This window comes from Agelaius tricolor, unplaced genomic scaffold (assembly GCF_023055355.1).
Source record: "Agelaius tricolor isolate 1412-34295 unplaced genomic scaffold, bAgeTri1.0.p SCAF_16, whole genome shotgun sequence".
In the NCBI taxonomy this organism is placed as follows: Eukaryota; Metazoa; Chordata; class Aves; order Passeriformes; family Icteridae; genus Agelaius; species Agelaius tricolor.
In genome coordinates, this window is record NW_027269276.1 from 15,742,307 (window position 1) to 15,762,035 (window position 19,729).

At 42.1% G+C, this 19,729-nt stretch overlaps 1 protein-coding gene and 1 long non-coding RNA gene across 7 annotated transcripts in view; one reads left to right on the top strand and one right to left on the bottom strand.

The window, feature by feature from the left end:
- The window catches only part of IREB2 (iron responsive element binding protein 2), a 23,300-nt gene continuing 3,571 nt past the window's right edge, over positions 1-19,729 (top strand). The window contains exons 1-21 of one of the 6 annotated variants that reach the window (XM_071441752.1): positions 1-128; positions 733-822; positions 3,888-4,053; positions 5,177-5,314; positions 7,361-7,582; positions 9,144-9,213; positions 10,158-10,341; positions 10,913-11,052; positions 11,399-11,570; positions 12,639-12,739; positions 13,176-13,292; positions 14,422-14,581; positions 15,386-15,521; positions 16,078-16,162; positions 16,758-16,914; positions 17,196-17,320; positions 17,620-17,724; positions 17,996-18,138; positions 18,584-18,731; positions 18,821-18,943; positions 19,470-19,655. In XM_071441752.1, the coding sequence (XP_071297853.1) occupies positions 110-128; positions 733-822; positions 3,888-4,053; positions 5,177-5,314; positions 7,361-7,582; positions 9,144-9,213; positions 10,158-10,341; positions 10,913-11,052; positions 11,399-11,570; positions 12,639-12,739; positions 13,176-13,292; positions 14,422-14,581; positions 15,386-15,521; positions 16,078-16,162; positions 16,758-16,914; positions 17,196-17,320; positions 17,620-17,724; positions 17,996-18,138; positions 18,584-18,731; positions 18,821-18,943; positions 19,470-19,655 (2,787 nt within the window). In that variant the 5' untranslated portion in view covers positions 1-109. Of the gene's footprint in view, positions 129-329; positions 470-732; positions 823-3,887; positions 4,054-5,176; positions 5,315-7,360; positions 7,583-9,143; positions 9,214-10,157; positions 10,342-10,912; positions 11,053-11,398; positions 11,571-11,811; positions 12,511-12,638; positions 12,740-13,175; positions 13,293-14,421; positions 14,582-15,385; positions 15,522-16,077; positions 16,163-16,757; positions 16,915-17,195; positions 17,321-17,619; positions 17,725-17,995; positions 18,139-18,583; positions 18,732-18,820; positions 18,944-19,469; positions 19,656-19,729 lie in introns of those variants that run through there. The other 5 variants (XM_071441751.1, XM_071441756.1, XM_071441753.1 and 2 more) reach the window with 5 other exon arrangements.
- LOC139596955 (uncharacterized) lies at positions 4,582-6,390 on the bottom strand. Its single transcript, XR_011681488.1, has 2 exons — positions 6,206-6,390; positions 4,582-5,428 (listed from the first exon to the last, which is right to left on the bottom strand). It is a non-coding gene; the product is annotated as an uncharacterized lncRNA (long non-coding RNA).

The window sequence follows — 19,729 nt, forward strand, 5'->3', positions numbered from 1 at the left end:
GCAGTCTCGCGAGAGCCGTGCGGGGGCGGGGCGCGGTGTAGTCTCGCGAGATCTGCGGGGCCGCCGGCGCTCCCCGGCCCGCTCCCTCACGCTGACATGGTCGCCGGCGATGGACCCTCCCAGGACAGGTCGGTCACTGCGGGGACGGGGCCGCCCCGCCCGCTGGGACACAGCGGCCCGGACACGGCCTCGCCCTCTTCGCCGCCGAACGGCGCTGTCCCAGGCCGCGGGAGTCCCTCCGGGGGAGAGCGACCCCGTCCCCGCCCCGCTGTCCGCTCCCTCCCGGGGGTTATTTATTCCGAGCACCCAATGGTTGCTACGAGGTTTATTTTTATGTCTTGTTCCCTTGACGTTGGCTTGGCAGTCAATGCTTTGTGCTTCCTGCTGTATGAAAAGCCGTGTCTCTTATCTGCGCTGGTGAGGTGTCTTATCCTGTGTGTAGATGGCAGACTGAGACAACAAAGGTCAGGTGTGTTCGGGCTGTGCTGGCGACCTGCATTGACCTATATGTATTTACTATTAGCGATGCTTTTAAAGTTCTCCTTAGTCACACATCTACATCACGAGATGTCTCAATCCATTTAGAAACCTTTCCATGTTGCATCTAATTACAGTCTAGAGGAACGTTATTTCTGGTGGAATCAGAAGTAAAATCTCTTTTTGTGAGTCCTCGGTCAGTGCTGAAACGACCCTTTGTTTTGTGGCTGTAACTTTATTTGTTTCGTCCCGCAGGAAGCCCTTACCAGCCCGCCATTGAAGCTTTGGAAAGCCACCCAGAGAAAAAGTTTTACAATGTGTCGAAGCTCGGAGGCGCCAAGTATGGTACGATGCTCTCCGGGGGTGATCGGGGTGGTGCCAGCAGCCACTGCACCACTGGTGCCCTGCGGTGCCAGGAGATGCACTTGGGAATTCCTAATGGATGTGTTTGGAGGCTGATTATATCCCAATTTCTTAGTGCTTTATGGAGTTTGCAGGGGTAATACTTGTAAGTTTTTTTTACCGAGGTAGAAAGTACAGGTGTTTCTGCAGTTTTCAACAGTATTCCAAATCAGAAGAATTACTCAGTTTTGGAAAAAAAATGAAGTGATAAAGAACTCCTATTTAATGCTTCAAAAATAAATACAGCTTTCCCTGTATTTCTGTGCAGCTTCATGATGTTCTGGCTTCCCCTCCCAGCAGCCTCACATAGTGGGTGACTGTTTGCCAGAACATGGCTCCTGCTGCAGGCTGAGGTTTTGTGGTGCTCACGCTGTTGCTTAATCTCAGCTTGTCATTAGTATGCGGTGGCTGTCTGTGCCAGGGGACCTTCCTTGGGTCCCTGTGTCCCAGTGCCTTTCACAATGTTGCACGTGTGGTGGGAGGGGAGTCCACGCAGGGGAGGGAGCTTTGCTCAGTGCCAGCTGGAACAGCCTTTAGCCTTGCAGGTAATCAAAGCAGGCTGGCATTGTTCTCTCCCTTTGTCTTCATGTTAAACTGAAATACTTACATGGGCTACTTAGTAGCCTTACTTAGTTATGCCTTCCTTAGTAAAGGATTTGGACTATTTTTTTCAGTTTTGCAAGGTCTGAATTCTTCTGTATTCACAGAATTTGTAGTATGATTCTTGAATAAAAAAAAAAAAATCAGTGGATATTTCCCTTTAAGCCCATATTTGACCACAATTATTAACTTCATGTTGTTTAAAGAGAAGAGAGAGAGTGGCACAGTGTCTGCTGAAACTGTGCAAGAGCTGTGTGCTCTTGCAAATTTCCCCTGCTCGTAGTAACAAAGTCAGTCTTTCAGATAAGCACACATGGAGGAAACAGTGCTTCTGCTGGTGGGTTGGTCCAGGAGGAACAGTGCTGTGGGGTAACAGTGCTGTGGGGTAACAAGACCAGGCAGTTCTACAGCAGTTTTGTGAAAAGCCTCGTGACAGGAGTGGAAATAAAACAACAATAAACAACTTCCTGCTAAAATGTGCCACAAAGCTTGCAGCAGCAGTGGGTATTCCTGAACATATTCTCAGGAGTCTAAACAGACTGCACTGAGAGGGTCTTTGTCTTCCAATAGAAACTTCTGTGCAGAAGCTGGAAGCCTCATGTCAACTTCAAGGTAGCAAAATACTAAATAACATCTAGACACAGTCTGGGACAGCAAATTGAGCATCTGGAATTGCTCACTGCATTTGTTGCTAGAACAGTTTGAGTTTTACCTTTCTGGCTGTAATTTGATATTAATTGCCAGCTGATATTAATCAGATTACTGATGAAAATGTTAATTGGTTTAGTTATCAGTTTTCTAGTGTTTTAAGACTTATGGGGAAAATGAGAAGAGTTCAGAAGGATTTAGGGCAGACAGACATGTGGAGATTTAGAGCAGGCTCTTGCTGGGGCTGCAGCTCATGTGGGGAAACTTCCATGGTTAAGCTGTGGCAGTGTGGGAGGACAGAGATTGCACTGCCATGCATGATGCTGTGCTTAACCTGTGAGCTGCTTTTCCCTTGTGCCCAGCCCTGCTGTCCCTTCCTGCAGCCTGGGGCATTGCTGAGCCCGGCCTCCCCTGGGCTGCAGTGCCCGGGAGGTGCCAGCCCGGCCCCGCTCTGCCCAGCCCTGCTGTGCCTAGCCCGGCTCTGCCCACAGCTCCTGTGGCTCAGGCAGTCCCAGGGGGCCCTGTGATCTCATTGCTGGAGCTGTCCTGTTCCCTGGAAGCCCCAAAGTGCAGATGGGAGCTGCTGGTGCCTCATGGAGAGAAGCAGCTGCTTCTCCAGAGCTGGTGCTAAGCAGCCCCTGGGGCAGTGAGATTTGTAACCCACAAGAAAGCAAACAAGTTCTTCTCTGGGAATCTGGCTTTTAAATCAAGGGAGTGGTGGCATGAAGGTTCATGAGACCTTTTGGATGACATCTTTATACTCAAATAGTTTATTAAGTTTATTCAAATCTTAAACTCAAAATAGTGACTTGTCTAATTGGACAACAGTGGATATTATCTCAGAAAGACAGAGAGAGAACAGAGTCAGCAAGTTCTGTATTAGTAGTTTGTGAACAAACCACTGGATTAGGTTGAGACCACCAATTTTTTTTTATTTTATTAAAGCCTGAACTTAATTGTTTCACCTTCCTTCAGCTAACTTAGGATTTCTCACTGTTCTTACGAAGCTAGCTGCCTGCTTGAATTATGCTGAAAATAGTGGGATTGGAGGGACAAATGTCAATCAATCTTGATTTTTTTTTTCTTTAATGGTTATTTTGTTTTGTTTGCATTTGGGGAGATTTTTCTCTTCCCTCTTATTTAATTCTCATTTCCATTTCCCCTTTTTTTCTGTGAAGGAAACTGCTGCTTGTCTGTATCTTGATTCATATCAGTAGCAAACTAACTCAAGCTGTATTTAATGAAATGGTCTTTATATTTTAGGGAGTGTGTTAATTGAGGTGCAGAATAGTTTCTTGTCTTTGTATCACTGTTTGTTGAAAATAATATTCTGGCATTGGTTGCTTTGGCTTGGTATCTTGAGTTACAGAATGGCAAAATTTACAGTTAAAATGGTTTTCAGTATTCCAGTAGTTGTTGCTTTTGTCCTGCTCTCATCAATAATCCAGGTCTATACTCCTTGTATCTCTCCCCTGCCAGGCTAACATCCCTTATTGTCACTGTCTGACCAGTGTGCACAAGCCACTGCCTTCTCCCATTAGAATCCCATAGCACAACTCATCAGTGTGCACATTTTGCAACTCTCTGTTCCATATTGTGTAGGGAAGATCAAACCCAAAGGCAACTGGAAAAACAGGCTCCTGAACCTCTCATCCTTCCAAACCCTAGAAAAGTGGAATTCCTCAGAAATGTGAGCTTGTAATTTTAAACAAACTGTGTAAGCTGCAAGCTCATGGTGTCTGTCCCTTGCCTCACCCCAGATACTCTGCCTTACTCCATCCGAGTGCTGTTTGAGTCCAGTGTCCGGAACTGCGACGGCTTCTTGGTGAAAGAAACGGATGCTATGAACATCTTGGACTGGAAAACGAAACAGAACCATGTTGAAGTGCCCTTCTGTCCTGCCAGAGTTGTTCTTCAAGACTTCACGTAAGTATGTGGGTGTGTGCAAAACCCCCAGAAGAACCTGTGCAAACTCACTGAGTTTGTGTTGAATTCTTTGGCGTGAAAATAAATCACACTTCCCCTCTTGATAGCCAGGTAGAAACCTGTGCACTGCCCCTGCTGTGCAGTAGATTTCTCATGATAATTCTATATGATGCAAGGGTAGGAGTTGTTCCCTAGGGTATTCTGGCTTCAGGACAGGTTGGCGAGGCTGAAACTGCTGGCCTGCAAGGAGCACTTTACAGGATAAGAGCCAGAATACAAATGGAAGTGGTGATGTTTTGGCTGTAGCCACATGGTTGACAGTTCACACTGTTCTGTCACTGACAGTTCTTCCTTGAGATAACTGAAGATTAGATATTGCTTACTCCACAATGACTAATCCAGGTGAATCCATGAATAATACTTATATAGAAAAAGCAGCTCTTCGGATGTTCAATTTGTTAGTGATTTGACTATGGCATAGCTGAAAGGGCAGTCCTTCAGCAATCTGCAAATATTCAATTTAAGCTATCTTGCTGACTCTGTATATTTATTGAGATAATTAAAAAAGGAATTATGATGATAATAAAAATGAGGTAACATTTGCTTAGCAGGCAAAGCCAATAAGATTTACATGCTACTGTGTTCTATAAACATTGCCTCTGTTTTGTACAGCAATACAAATATTGTGAAATGCTAAAAGCTTCAGAAATAGCTCTGTCAGACAAATGATACAGGCTGAGCTGTTAAATGTATAGCACGAGCTTTGATTGCATGGCAAGGTTCTGTTGTAAAGGTAAGGAGTATCCAGAGATCGCTTCTGTACTGAAGTACCATCACACCTGAGAAGCAAAGCAAGGCACAAGAGAAGTGTGGTTATCTTTGAGATGGTCCCATGTTCTTCTTTGGTACATTGCCTTCAGACACACTGTTGCTCGTTGAGAGGGTGTACCAACTCCGTGACTTCAAAAATGGTCCAAGTCCTTTAAACTTGAGAGAATAATAGGTGTATTTTCTGAAATAGGATATAGCTACTTCTAGACTTGGATAAAATGAAAAAGAAGTTTGTGCCACTCAGTGAGTTAGTGTCCATGATGTTTTACTATTTTGTTTTTCTCTCCGTCAGTGGAATTCCAGCAATGGTGGATTTTGCTGCCATGAGGGAAGCTGTGAGAAATGCTGGAGGAGATCCAGGGAAGGTCAATCCTGCCTGCCCAACTGATCTCACTGTTGACCATTCTCTGCAGATTGATTTCAGCAAATGGTAATGGACTTTTTTTTAAATTTTTACAAGCCTTACATTTTTGTCTGGCACTGAAGTGTGGATTCCTTCAGGTGTTGTTACTGTCCCATCAAATCATTTGCCATACGTGGATCCCTAAAACAAGATGTGATGGTATATGAAAATGGGCTGGATAAAAATGGATAAGCACTCTTGAGGGAGAGAAAGAATGTTTGTGAGGCCTTAAGGGTGAAGCTGACTGATAATCCAAATTCTGGGCAAGATTTTGCTGAAATAACAGGATCTGGCATGGTTTCCAGAAAATAGCATGTATCAAGAGAATGAGGCAGAGGGCGTTTATTGTTTTGCTTTGCTCTGATTTTATTGTTCAAGTTAAACAGAACTTTGTTTCCAAACGTGGCTGCCTTGTCACAGCTCCAGAGAAGGGGCCTGCTATTCTACTGGGCATTTTGAAAAATTGTCATTGCAGCCCATGGCTTGTGACTGGTCTGGGTTTTTATGGGCTTTGCTTTAACACCAGATAAATGAGGCTATGGATATTTTCAGAGAGAGAAGTATACTTGGAGAAGTCTGGAAAAGTAAGGGCACTGGAAAGCTACCAGCATGGTTTTCTTTGTCTGACAGGCAGTGATGTGATGAATACAGCCTGGGGCTGCCTTTGCTAGAAATATAAATACTGCACAAGAGGAAAAACTTGGAGCTTTTGTTTAGTGTTTGCTGAAGTAAATACTAAATATTGCAGCCTCCCTTCACCTTCTCCCCTGCCTCTCAATTGTGGAGCCTTCCAAAACCCACGCAGAATTGCATAAACTGTTCAGGCTCTTTGGAAATTTTAAAAGTTCACGGAGAAAAAGCCTGTGGTCGAAGGATATGGATATGTGAGTCATTTCTGTCAACCTTCCAAATACTCACAGGGTTTCAGTTTGCTGAGTGTCAGAAGAGCAAGAAACTGCAGATGATCTGTTGTCCTGCATATGTGTCGTGTCAGTTCTGTGCTCTGTCCATTCCTGTGTCCAGAGGGACAGCTGATTCCTTTGCAATTAGGCCAGCCTAAAATTATCAGGCAGACCAAGTGTTGGCAAGAGGTCTCCTCGTGCTGCTTTGTAATGATAAATCCGGCTCTGGAGCATCCCTTTGGAGAGCTCTGGGGGCTCAGCAGCTGCTGGCCTGTGATAAGAAACCCTTGGCTGCAGGGTGGTTTGTGCTGCTTTTATAGAGAGCTCCCATCTGTGGGTCACAGCCTGGCAGGCTGCAGTGGGATTTAGACAAAGTATCTGCTGAGGCCAGGCAATACCCTGCGCTGGGGATAACTGGGGGATCTGGCTGTGCTACTCAGGCAGAAGGAAGCAGTGGCTTTAATTGCAATTTTGTGATTTAATAATTACGGAGAGAGGTGAAAGTCAATTGTTTTTCACAATAAGCCTTTTTTTGCTCTCCTGCAGAGACCCAATGTTGCACTAGTAGAAGGTAGTGTGCTATGTGGAGTTTATTTAAAAAAAAAAACAAACCCTGGCTTTTCTCTCTTACTTCTGACTGGCTTGAATAGTGTATACAATTTATCTGTGCCTTCAAGAATTTGTATAAAAAGCCTAATTATGATCAGATTATGTTTATTCCTTGAGAAAGCTTTGCTTGCAATCATTCCTTTGTGGTTTTAATAGAACATGTACAGCACAGTCTTTAAAAAAAGGAAATAAATTCAGTCTCCCATTTGTATGAGACTCTACCCACAACTTCCAAGTCTAAAACTCTGAGTTCAGCCTTTAGAATGCTGTTTAGAAAGATTTCTGGTCTGTTGTGAACAAATGCAAGGAGTTGTTTGGTGTTAATCTTTCAGACAGTCCAGTTCTGTTCACTTCTTACCACACCACACTACATTACTTAACTAAGTTTATCCAGCGACAGTTTACTTTGCAACAGGGTTGTAATAAAATAATTCTCTTTTTTCAGATATTATTCTATAATCTGTTGAAGGGATTGCAAAAAACACAAGTGGGGGGGCGCGGGGTGTGCGCACAAAGAAGCAGCTTGGCAGTGTCTCAGTGGATGCCGTGTTTGATGTTGCAGTGCAATCCAGAACGCTCCCAACCCCGGCGGGGGCGAGCAGAAGCCGCTGGCCAGGCTGTCCCCGCTGAAGCCGCCGCTGCGGAAGCCGCCCCCGTGCCGGGGCCACAGCGGCTGCCGGGGCTCGTGCGGCGCGGGCGAGGCCGGCCGCAGCCCGGGGCCCTTCCCTGCGCAGATCGAGAACACGCCCATCCTCTGCCCCTTCCACCTGCAGCCTGTGCCTGAGTAAGAAAGCGTCTTTGCTAAATTGCCTTGTACCTTTGTGTTGTGGAACGGTGCCTGTGACAGCGCAGGGAAATGGGATTTTCTTTTTTTCATAAACATCCTTGTGTAGTTTTCACCTATGCCTTAGATAAGTTGTTTCAGTATCTAGGTCAGATGTAGCAGATAAAAATTAGTCTACAAATTTTGCTTTTTACACTCTGCAGATGGCCACCTATTGACTCATGGTTATGACTTTTAAATTAAATATTACTACTTCTCTCATTGCTTTACAACAACAACTAAGCATAGGAGTAATTCTCAGTCTGTTGCAAAGCAAGCCTGATGGAGTAACTCAATGAAGCATTAATTAGTCTCTAAAAGTAACTCATAGATTTTTGTAATAACTTTTCAGAAGTCTCTTGCTCTTAAAGAACTAGGAACTAGCCTGGATATCATCCCCCAGCCTGTGCAGGATCTCACAGTTGATGTGTCACTGATTTGAAATTCAGTAAATATCCTGCCTGTGTAGTAGCCCAGGGGAGCCTCGTGTCTGTGCCTCTCCCAGATTTCTGTGTTATTAACAGGTTGTTGTGCACTGTTCCACCTATGCCAATGAGGTGTAATTGTTCTCCTTCAGCTGCTGCCTCTTTGTCTGATGGGCTGTTGAGATCCCTATCTGCCTGTGCTGGACAGGTGTACAATGAAAGAGCTGATCAGATCTGTATCCCACAGAGATATTGTGTGAATGCTGTGGTATTGTTGTGGATGTGGAGATGTTCCTGCTCAGTGCAGGAGTGCAGGAGCAGTGATGTTTCCAGCAGCACTGGTGTTTGGCAGCACACCAGCAGTGGGGTTTATGCAGCTGCAGGGTGAACGCTGACTGGCCCTCGGGGCTTGGTGAAGCAGGAGAGGTGCTGGCCTCCTGCAGAGAAGAAAGGGAAGGGTCATGACTTCCAAGTGAAGTACACTTCTGAGAATTGAGGACTTCCTGGTATAAAACAAGTGTGTTCCCTTCCTTGTTCAGCTACTCAAAGCAGAGGTTATTCCTCTTAAGCTATGGATTACAACAAGTATCAGTATCTTAATAAATAACACATACAGAGAAAAGATAGTTCATTTTATGAGACTGTACTGATGAGTACTTGTGAAGAAAAACTTGTGGCTTGGAGGGAAATACAAAAATGGAGGATAGTTACAATTGAACTAGTGACCATCTTGGTTCTTTAATGGATGGAGTTTTGAGATGTGCAGCCTGTGAGTTAACTGCTAGGGAGCAAAAGCTTCTGTGTACTGTAGTACATGCTTGGAATGGGTCTCTCCAAGTACTTTTGAGATCACACACTTTAGATGAACCATACCTAGAATAAACAGGTTCTCAGACACAGCACATATGAAATCAGCTATATCTCATTGTTTACAGAAAGTTTGCTCCAGGGAAGCAATTGTCTTTGTTCTAATAAACCTCTTCAAAGAGTCCTGCAGGCTTAAATAAGTCTTTCATCAAACAAACTAAAGCTACAGCTTGTTCTTCTGTACTTTGAAATGCATTATAACAGTACTTGTAAACTTGTTTTCTTTCTAGGCCTGAGACAGTATTGAAAAATCAAGAGATGGAATTTGGCAGAAATAGAGAGAGGCTTCAATTTTTTAAGGTATGTCTGTGTACCTGCAAGCTTTGTGGTTTGGGCTTTTTTAAGAGTCATTTGTTCACCAGTATTCAGGTTTAAATTATAAATTAAATGTGAACATTTGGAAGTGTCAGGTTTTCAAACCTGAAATTAAACAATAAAAGAAAATTGGCTTTCTAACTTGAAAAAGTTTACTCTGATTTGGTTCTTGTCAGTGGGGATTTATGAAGCACTGGTGTTTTTAACGCCTTTCATGAGCTCAGTACCTTAGGTCACAGTGAGTTTCTGGCTGAAAGGGTTCTTTATCCATAACTGTGTTAACAAAATTGCTGAAGTTGGAAGTGTTGAGTGGAGACCAGTGTTCAGACATGGCTGCTCTCAAACTGGGCAGCAGAAGTCCTGTGGTGAACAGCAGCTTCTCTGCTGCTGGGCAGGGCTCTGCAACATTCCTATTTGATCCTTATCTGTTTTGGTTTTGGAATTCACTTCAATGATCTAGAACTCTTCTCATGGATGTGGACTAGAGGTTTCTTTCTGAAAGTTGCAAATTAGCTTTTACATTATTAAAGAAGGAAATGGCCAGGCTGAACCTTGTTAGAAGTTTCTGTGTCAACTCTATTAAATGTACCATCCTGAGTTTGCAAGCGGTTTCACCCTGGAGTGTCAAACCTAAACTCAGTTGTGCCCTAAATATAAATTCTGCTATAGATACAAGTGCTTAGGCTTGAAAAGGGCATGAATTACTGATTTCAGTCTCCAGAGGAATTCAGTGAAAGCTTTTGTTGATGATTAAGAATGTATCCAAGGAGATGACATACCTCTGTTTGACAAAGGGACAAAAGCCACTTGGGTAAATAGCAAGGCTCTTTTATTGTGTCTTCATTTTGTCTTTTTAGTTATGTTCTAAGAATTGAATATAGCTTTGAAAAAAATGCAACTCTTTTATTCTCCTTTTGGAAAAATTACAGTGGAGTTCAAAAGTTTTTGAGAATGTTTCCATAATTCCACCTGAGACTGGAACAGCTCATCAAGTGAACTTGGAATATTTGTCCCGAGTGGTTTTTGATGTGAAAGATTTCCTGCATCCTGATAGCGTGGTTGGCACAGACTCACACACAACCATGGTAAATGGCTTGGGTATCTTGGGCTGGGGTAAGTATGCTCAGAACTTCATTGCTCTTGGAAAGGCAACTAAAGCTTCACTAAAAAATATTTCTTCCCACTGGGTGTTTGTATCTCAAGCATAACAGACTGTCTTTAATTATTGTTCCGAATCTTTTTTGTCTACAAGTAATCTTGAATAACATTTCTTTCCATTGAGAATTGTAATTAATCCCTTATAATTTAAAGAGAAAAACAAAAACCAACTGATATTCAAATAGGTGCTGTTTGTACAGCTGAAATTTGTGTAAAGGTTTCTTTTCTCACAGAAGATGAGTTTTAGATATAAAATATTTTCTGGTTGACTGTGATGTTTAACTTGAGCAATAGTCTTGCTTGATTTTATTTTTGATGTGCAAATGTTTAATGGAACTTGTAAATTTCTTGCTGTGTCCTTGTTGGAAATGGAGCACTGCCCTTCATTTGGGAGAGAAAAGCAGCAATATGTTTATTGTCATGAGTCTTTAGCTTTCTATAAAGGGGTTTATTATTTTCTGGGACCTGAGCACACGGAGTGCAGGCTGCTGAAGGTGTGACAAGCCGTGTCCCACTGTCCCTGCAGGCGTCGGGGGCATCGAGACGGAAGCGGTGATGCTGGGAATGCCGCTCACGCTCCCCCTGCCGGAGGTGGTGGGCTGTGAGCTCACAGGCACGGTCAGCCCCTTTGCCACATCCATAGACATCGTTCTCAGCATTACAAAGGTAGGAGTTCAATGCCTTTTCAAACAAAAGGGGAGACATTAATGCAAGTACTACCAGTGTTGCTTGAGAAATGAATTAAATGAGAGGAGTGTTTTTAGTATACCTTTAATTGTATACAAATAATCTCTAACTATTTCTGTTTGCTAGTCCTCTGAAGTGGGGGTTTTTTTCTTTCCCCTCTATAGTGATTTCCTTATAGACCCTCTTTCACTAAAAATAATTCATACTATTTATTTTTTCAAACATAGGCATCAGGGTTTCAAATGCTTGTGACTTGTGAATTGTGACAAACACAGCTGGCACTGTACATCTTCATATACCAAGTATTGTGTGTTCTTTCCAACAGCATCTTAGACAAGCTGATGTCGCTGGAAAATTTGTTGAGTTTTTTGGGAGTGGTGTTTCCCAACTGTCCGTAGCAGACCGAACCACAATAGCAAATATGTGTCCTGAATATGGTGCTATTCTGAGTTTTTTCCCTGTTGATAATGTGACATTGAAGCACTTAAAGCATGCAGGTAAATGTTAAACTAAAGCAAGGATTTGTTGTAATTGTGATTTTCAGTTGTGGTAATATATGTTTTTTACTCTGCAGAAAAACCCAGTGCAAGAACTATTGAGTTTTTGCTTAAAGCTCCTTAATTCTTACATGGTGCTTTTCTGCAGAGTTCTGACGTGGATTTAACATGTAATTAGAATTGTGCTTGAGGTTTGTGTCCAGTCTAATGCCTGATTTACCAACATGATACTGCTTTTCAGCATCCAGAGTCCTGGTTTTTGGAAGCATATCTAAGCCTATAAATATACCAAGGAAGTCCTCACTTATTTTGAAATATGTATGGAATATAACTCTTCTTGATTTGAAATGAGTCCCATAACCACCTGGAGATTCCCTACAAAATCAAAACTAGAAATAAGTGAAACTGCAGAACAAATCTGAACACATCTCTGGTTTTTCCCAGTGGTTTATGTTTCCCTTTGAAGTGCATGATTTCCCTGGCATCTCAAGCTCAGCAAGGAGGATGTCAGTTCCTTATCAAGCTACTGCAAACAGGAAACCACAGGGTGACAGATACCAAAAAAAGCTCATTCATGAGTGAGACTTTCTGAGACTGAAACCTGTCAGTTTCAAATAAGAGTTAAATGCTTTCAATAGCAAATGTTTTTGTCTGATCAGTGCAGAGCAGATGAATGGGTTTGGAAGAGTAGCCAGCAGTACTGCCCATTGTCAGCTAAGCACAGGGTCTGTATTAGACAAGGAAGCCCTAACACAGAAAAGCCTTATGGACTTCAGGGACACAACTGTCAATTTAGTAAGTTACCACTGCTAGAGTTGGAATGGCTTATTTTATTCCTTGACATAAGAAGACAAGTTAAGATAATTTAGGAAAAAATGTAATGATTTATAAATGTTTTAATTTGTGTGTCATTCTTGAATAGAAGTTGGGATATGGAAGTGGTGTACTTGAAAAAAAAAGTACTTTGAATATTACACTTAAAACAATCTGAGTATCTGTAAGTTGTGTGATTTATTTTATTTATGTCTTTAATGTGACTTCTCTCATGTTTGACATGACCTTCCTTAGGTTTTGATAAGGCCAAGCTTGAAGTCACTGAAGCATATCTTAAAGCTGTGAAGTTATTTAGAAATGATGAGAGTTCTTCCAGAGAGCCTGAGTATTCCCAGGTATGCTTGAAAGGCATTGTTTGATTCTCATAAATAACTACTGATGATTTCACAGTCTTATCTCCCACTGTAACTTTCATTGCTTTCAGCAAAGTTGTTTTTATTAACCCAGAGTTTTGAGAAAGCAGAGTTTGTAAAACATAGAGGGGGTGGGGATAAGAAGGGAAGCATGGTAACATTATGTCAGTACAGATACTGAATTCCAGTCATCCCAAGGACTGTGAATGGTAGAAAAGTTATGGATAATGTTAAAACATTTGGAATAAGAGGAATGGGCTCTTGAGTGAGTGGTGTTGAAAATGGAATCCCAGAGTTCTAGATGTCTGAGAGCATTCAAATTTGGAGCAAGAGTTCCTGGGTGTCTTGGGAATATATTCCATGCACTGCTGGGCTGGGGTTGGTAATGCCTGCACTTTGTGTTTCTTGGTTTCTTTAGGTAGTGCAAGTTAGTCTAAGTTCTATAATTCCATATGTCAGTGGCCCCAAGAGATCCCAAGATAGAGTGGCTGTTAATAACATGAAAAGTGACTTCCAAGCCTGCTTAAATGAAAAGGTTTGTATTGCTGATGCTTGCTTCCAAAGGTATTTCCTATCATTCACATGAATAAATATTGTGTTACCTATCCCTTGTGTACCTGCTGAGCCCTCCTTATTGCTACACAACTGCTTATCCAGGTCCTGTTGCTTGACAGGCATCCCAAGAGTAAATCATGGGTGTGTTTGGCAGGAACATGAGCTTCCCAAAGTCCTTAATTTCACAGTTCAGATTGCTAGGGAGAAGGAACTTTAGGTAGTCCATAGTGTGAGCTTAGCAAACATTTTCACTTTTTCAGGGTGTTTTTAAACAGTTTTATATTACTTAATTTCTGAAATAGAATTTATCCTAGGAAAACTCATCACTCCTTAAAGGAGATGCAGGAAGACTGCCAAGATTTCTAGCTGAGTGTTCTGAGTTCTTACATTAGCAAATGATTTTTCCTTACAGCTAAATGTGTCTTCACAGAGTGAATGTTTTTACTCTGAAGGTACTGGTTTTGGTTAGGGGTATCCATGGGTATCTGAAGAGTGCAGCTAATATAGGAATGTACCTTCATTTTCATTTCATTTCTCATTAATGTTCAAGACTTACAGCAGTATTAGAAACAGCTTCTAATGAGGCCTGTGGTCCTGTGGCTCAGTTGTGCTGGAAGGGAGATCATAGCTGATGGTGGAAGAGAAAGGGTGAGGTTGGAAGGGGACCTCTGGAGGGTGTTTGAGTGCTGAAGAGCACTCAGGTGAGTGTGGAAAATGCTAATGGACCTTCTCTGGTTTAGTTACCACCCTCTTGCAATTAAAATCTTGGACATGCTTCTAATGAACATCCATGAACAAGTATTGTGTAGATTAGACATGTATTCCTAAGGAGATGTTCTTCCATATATGCAAGGAGGTGAGCTGTGGAACAGCCACACACAGACTGACCTTTGTTCACAACTGTTGCAAAGTTAAAGCAGTTGTGAGGGAAAAAGGCTGAGACCCTTGTACAGACAGAGGGACATGAACTGAGAGCTGCTTTTAAAAACATGTAGGAGTTCCTAGTGGCACAGCTGAGTATTATTTCAAAACCAGTGTTCACTTGGTCTTGCTGTAATGTCATCCTTTCTGTACTGTAACAACTGCTAACTTGAATTTTTGTCATCCAGTCTGGTGTTAAAGGGTTTCAGATTGCAGCTGAGAAGCAGAATGACATTGTGCCTGTTCAGTATGAAGGAAATGAATACAAGCTGTCCCACGGCTGCGTTGTCATTGCTGCAGTCATCAGCTGTACAAACAATTGCAATCCATCTGTCATGCTTGCTGCAGGTATGTTGGGACCAGACAGCTCAGCTTCTTAATGGTGCTCCCATGCTTCACAGGCCTCACCTTCACTTTTGTAGGCTCTCTTTACAGGTTTGAAACTGCAGACTGTAGCCTTAGCTTGTAGTTTCTGGCTAGGTTATGTAGGGAAAGTTGCTTTTCCATAATACAATCTAAGTTTGTCCCCTAAAGCAGTATTAAGGAGAGCAATTATAAAATCTTTACACTTGGTAGTAAGACAGCAAGTAACCAGTTCTAGGGCTCCTGTCATAGGGCACAGTGCCATAGCTGATGCAGGAGGTGGGCTTTAGCTTCAAGCCTGTCCTGGATCATGAGCTGTCATCCCCAGCCAGCACAGAAACTCTGCATTGCTGAGCAGTTCTTCTGTCATTGCTTGGGGGTATCTGCCACACCTTCACAAGCTGCAGATGGTTTTGCTGGAACAGCTCATCTGTCAGACCTTGCTCTCCTCTTTTTAAGATCCTCTGTGGCCAAGGTGAGCTTCCCCTTAGGGCTGTGTGGCCTGTCAGGGAGGCTGAATGGATTGGCACTGTGAGCTAGAACATGATAAAGAGATTTGTCTTAGAGAAAGTAAAATGGGTGTCTACCTGCCAGGAATGGGAATAAATTCATGGTATTGTTATGCATTTATTCAGGCCAGTGAGTGCTTGAATAGTTTAATAAACTGAAAGTTGTCTAATCCTCTGGGGGTTTTTATGCTTGATTTAACTAAGGTAGAACCATACAGGTGTCCTATGAAGGGATATACAAATCATAATCTGTGTCCTTTTTTTCCTTTTTGTTTGGTAGGACTGCTGGCCAAAAAAGCTGTTGAGGCTGGCCTCGTGGTGAAGCCCTACATCAGAACAAGTTTATCACCTGGCAGTGGCATGGTCACACATTACCTCAGTTCCAGTGGAGTATTGCCATACCTCAGCAAGCTTGGGTGAGTCTGGCCAGGTGCTGCATACAGGGCTGATAAATAGGATTGCTGTTCATTTGGGGCTGCCTAATTCCTAACTTCAGAGATTGCTCTTTTGCTTCCTTGCTGACTTAAAATTATTCTGCTTCATTGTATTCCCACTTCAAAATTTATGATATGTAGCTGTAATACATCAGAGCTGTTTTTCCAGTCACAAATTACTTCATTTTAAGTGATTTACAGAACAGGATGTACTTGATGCTGTATTTTAAAAGTGGAAGCTGGATGCAAATTTGTCAGGACAGTCTGTATTTGTCTTCTCTTATCATTGCTGCTGTCAGGAGTTGTTTATTTAATGGTTTTGGTTGCTCTGTAGCAGTGACAGAATATGTTCAATATTCTGTAACAGTGCCCAGCTGTGGTTTGCATCAGTGACATGTAGTGCCTGTTGTTCATTTTCTAAAAAATCTTAATTATCAAGGGACAAAAAAAATTTTGGAGATTGTTAATAAAAGAAAAAGCAGTTATGTTAATGGGTTCCCCATGACCATGTGTGACTTGATTGGTTTTTCCCATGCAGGTTTGAGGTTGTTGGTTATGGGTGTTCCACCTGTGTTGGGAACACGGCCCCTTTGCCAGAAGCCATCAGGAATGCAATAAAACAGGTAAAGTTCTGGCTGGCTTGTTGAACACAGAAATATATTTCTCACCCAGTTAAGCAATCAAGAAATACAGTAATCCATGCAAAGTACACTTCATTTTTGCTTTGGGCTTAACGTGATATTGTTGGTGTATTTGCTTGTTAGAGGGAGACCATGCCAATTCATTGCTGTGTAAAATAAATATAATAAGTGCTATTTCTAAAATAAATTACAAGATAAATTCATACAATCTAATCTTGCAGAGGATGCAATGTGTAGATTTTGTACCATAAGTGGAGGGTTTTAAAGAGCCATTTGCTTGAATAATTTTAACTAGCACTTTCTAAACAGCTACAGCTTTTTCTCTTCTGAAGCAGAAGAAAAATAAATAAACGGCAGGAGAGGAATTGAATGAAGTGACAGGAGAGCACATCAGAGGGTTAAAAAAGAAAATGAGAAAGAAGGGTAGTGAGAGAGAGCAAAATGCCTTTCAGTTGTTGCGTTGGAGTAAATATTTGAAGTGCAATGCTAAAAGCACATCTGACTTAGTCAATAGAAATAGCATAAGCTGTTGAAGTACTCCAAGCTCTGCAGCAGTATGTGTGGGTCTGCCTTTCAGGGAGATCTCATTGCCTGTGGGGTGTTGTCTGGCACCAAGAACTTTGAGGGCCGCCTGTGTGACTGTGTCCGTGCCAACTACCTGGCGTCCCCTCCGCTGGTCGTGGCCTACGCCATCGCGGGCACTGTGCACATAGACTTTGACACGGAGCCCTTGGGTGAGTGTTTTCCTACAGCTTCTGCTTCTGCAGCTGCTGCACATGGGCACAGATTTCTGCACATGATTCCAGCACCCAGAGCCAATACAACTGAAGAGAAAGCGCAGCCATATTTGGTTTGCTCGTGGCTAAAGCAAAGCGTTCACTTAACTGATCAAATTCTTTGCCTATCTGGTACCATCTCTGCAGGCCTGAATATATATACATCTATATTCTAATACAAGTCTCAAGTCTAATAGTTCATTCTTCCAAACTACTGTTGTGTTTAAAATCTTATTCAGGCACTGGCTTTAATGGCAAAAGTATTTACTTACGAGATATTTGGCCCACAAGACAAGAACTTCACACAGTGGAGGAAGAGCGTGTGATATCATCCATGTTTAAGGAATTGAAAGAAAAGATGGAGGTAAGAGTGGTCTGTTCTACATCATTTAAATGTTGCATTTCATTGTAGCTTTAAGATCTTGCAGTTGCATGTGGTTGGTTTGCCATTTATTTGTTATAGTAATGGAGGACTTAACTGAAATGGGTACTTGTATTTAAAAGCAATTCCTAAGTAATACCCAGTGATGTAACCTGTAATATGTAATAGAAAATGATTTACTAAATAATAGTAATTAATAAAATCACCAGTATGTCTTTAGTTTTTGACTGTAAAAATACAATAAACTAACTTCTGTTCTTTATTAATTTTCTTTCTTGTAGAAAGGAAACAAACGATGGAATTTACTGGAAGCACCAGAGTCGACTTTATTTCCCTGGGATTTAAAATCTACTTATATTAGATGTCCTTCCTTTTTTGATAAACTTGTAAGTTGAGTGGATCTATCCACTAGATTATATGCATTGCATTTAAGTAAAGGAATAGCTTTTACAGCAAAGCTTCAATGTTAAACTAACAAATTAAATTATTGTTCCTATTTCTCAGTCTTTTAAATATTTGTGTCTCTGGAATGAGTGGGGCCTGTCCATCCAGGGACCTTCCTATACTGCAGATATGTTTTATGTCTCTAGTTCCTGGAAGAAACTGTTGAATGTTCCTTTTGTTTCCTTCTGTTGTTGTTCCCTCCCACCCTGCCAGGCCAAAGAAGCAGCTCCCCCGCGGGCGGTTGAGAACGCGCACGTGCTGCTGTTCCTGGGGGACTCTGTCACCACGGATCACATTTCCCCTGCTGGGAGCATTGCCAGGAGCAGTGCTGCTGCCAAGTACCTGACCAGCAAAGGGTGAGCCCTGCTGAATAATTGACCAGCATTGCCCCCTTCTCTAGAAAGGCCTGTCTGCAGAAAGGGGAGGCTGCATGTGGAAAAGCAAAATAGTTAATGTTAATAAATATGCTGGTAATGGTTAGAGGATTAGTAAGGTGGGTTGTTTCCTAGAGCAGTCTCCCCATAATTCTTCTGTAAGTACCACACTGCTTGCAGCACTTCATAAAAAATTGTAGAAAATTAATTTCAAATTGCAGCTTTCTTCGTGAATAACCTAGCTTTCCTCGTGAATAACCTTGCACATCATTCATGATTTATGATAATTACATTTTTTGGAGGCCCAGTTCTTTACATCTTCTACTGAAGACTTCTATATGTTGCAATAATTATTAGAAAAAATCATAATATCCTTTTAAATCAGTTCATCTTTAACTGATTTCTTTCAATTTCCTTTTTATTTCAGACTCACACCTCGTGAATTCAACTCTTATGGGGCTCGAAGAGGTAATGATGCTGTGATGACAAGAGGTACCTTTGCAAATATCAAGCTTCTGAATAAGTTCATAGGAAAACCAGCTCCTAAAACAATTCACTTCCCATCAGGACAAACGGTAGGAATATATTTGTGTGCACAGCTAGTCTGGAATGGGGAGTGCAGGTTTAGAACTCACTCAAAATGTGTCATTTTATCATTCCACAGCTAGATGTGTTTGAAGCAGCAGAGCTGTACCAGAAGGAAGGCATTCCTGTCATTATTCTAGCAGGAAAGAAGTATGGACTGGGTAGCTCAAGAGACTGGGCTGCAAAAGGGCCTTTTCTACTGGTACTGCTGGTTTGTTTGGGTTTGGGGGTGGTTTTGTTTTTTCTGGAAATACCTAAAAACACATTGTATGATCTCTTTGTTAGAATCTTCATGGGAGAGAATCACTAGTCAGGATAGGTCAGAATTTCCTCATTATGTCATTTACTGTCTTGCCAACCAGACTTTGAGACAAATCAGGCATTTGTCTATGCTGACCTCTGTTTGGTCTCCGTGGGGTGTTCAGTATCTCATTGTTGGAGGCTAATTTCCACTAATATTGAGAATATATTCCAAGTCAGCCATTGATTCATATCCTGTTAACCCCAGCATGGTCACTGTCTGTAACAAACTCCATTTCACACTGCATGGGCCTGCTCTGGCTTGTTTGCTTCCATCTAGCTGGGAAACTACTAAATGATGTTACCAAGGTACTTAAAGGACTCTGTGCAAAGCACTCTCTCTTCTCTTGAGTTTGAATTGTGAGATGTTGGACACAATCTGTGTTTGAAGGTTCCTGCTGTGTTTCACTCAGCTTGTCTCTTTGCAGGGTGTTAAAGCTGTCCTAGCTGAGAGCTATGAGAAGGTTCACAGGAGTCAGCTGATTGGAATTGGCATCGCTCCACTTCAGTTTCGTCCTGGGGAAAATCCAAGTACTCTGGGACTCACTGGCAGAGAGCAATTTTCTATATTGTTCCCTCCAGACTTGTTGCCCAGAATGACGTTGGATATTAAGGTATCTTTGCAATATTTTAAATGTCTCTGTTGAATGTTCTGATGCAGAGAAAAAAAACCTTAATTCTGATGATA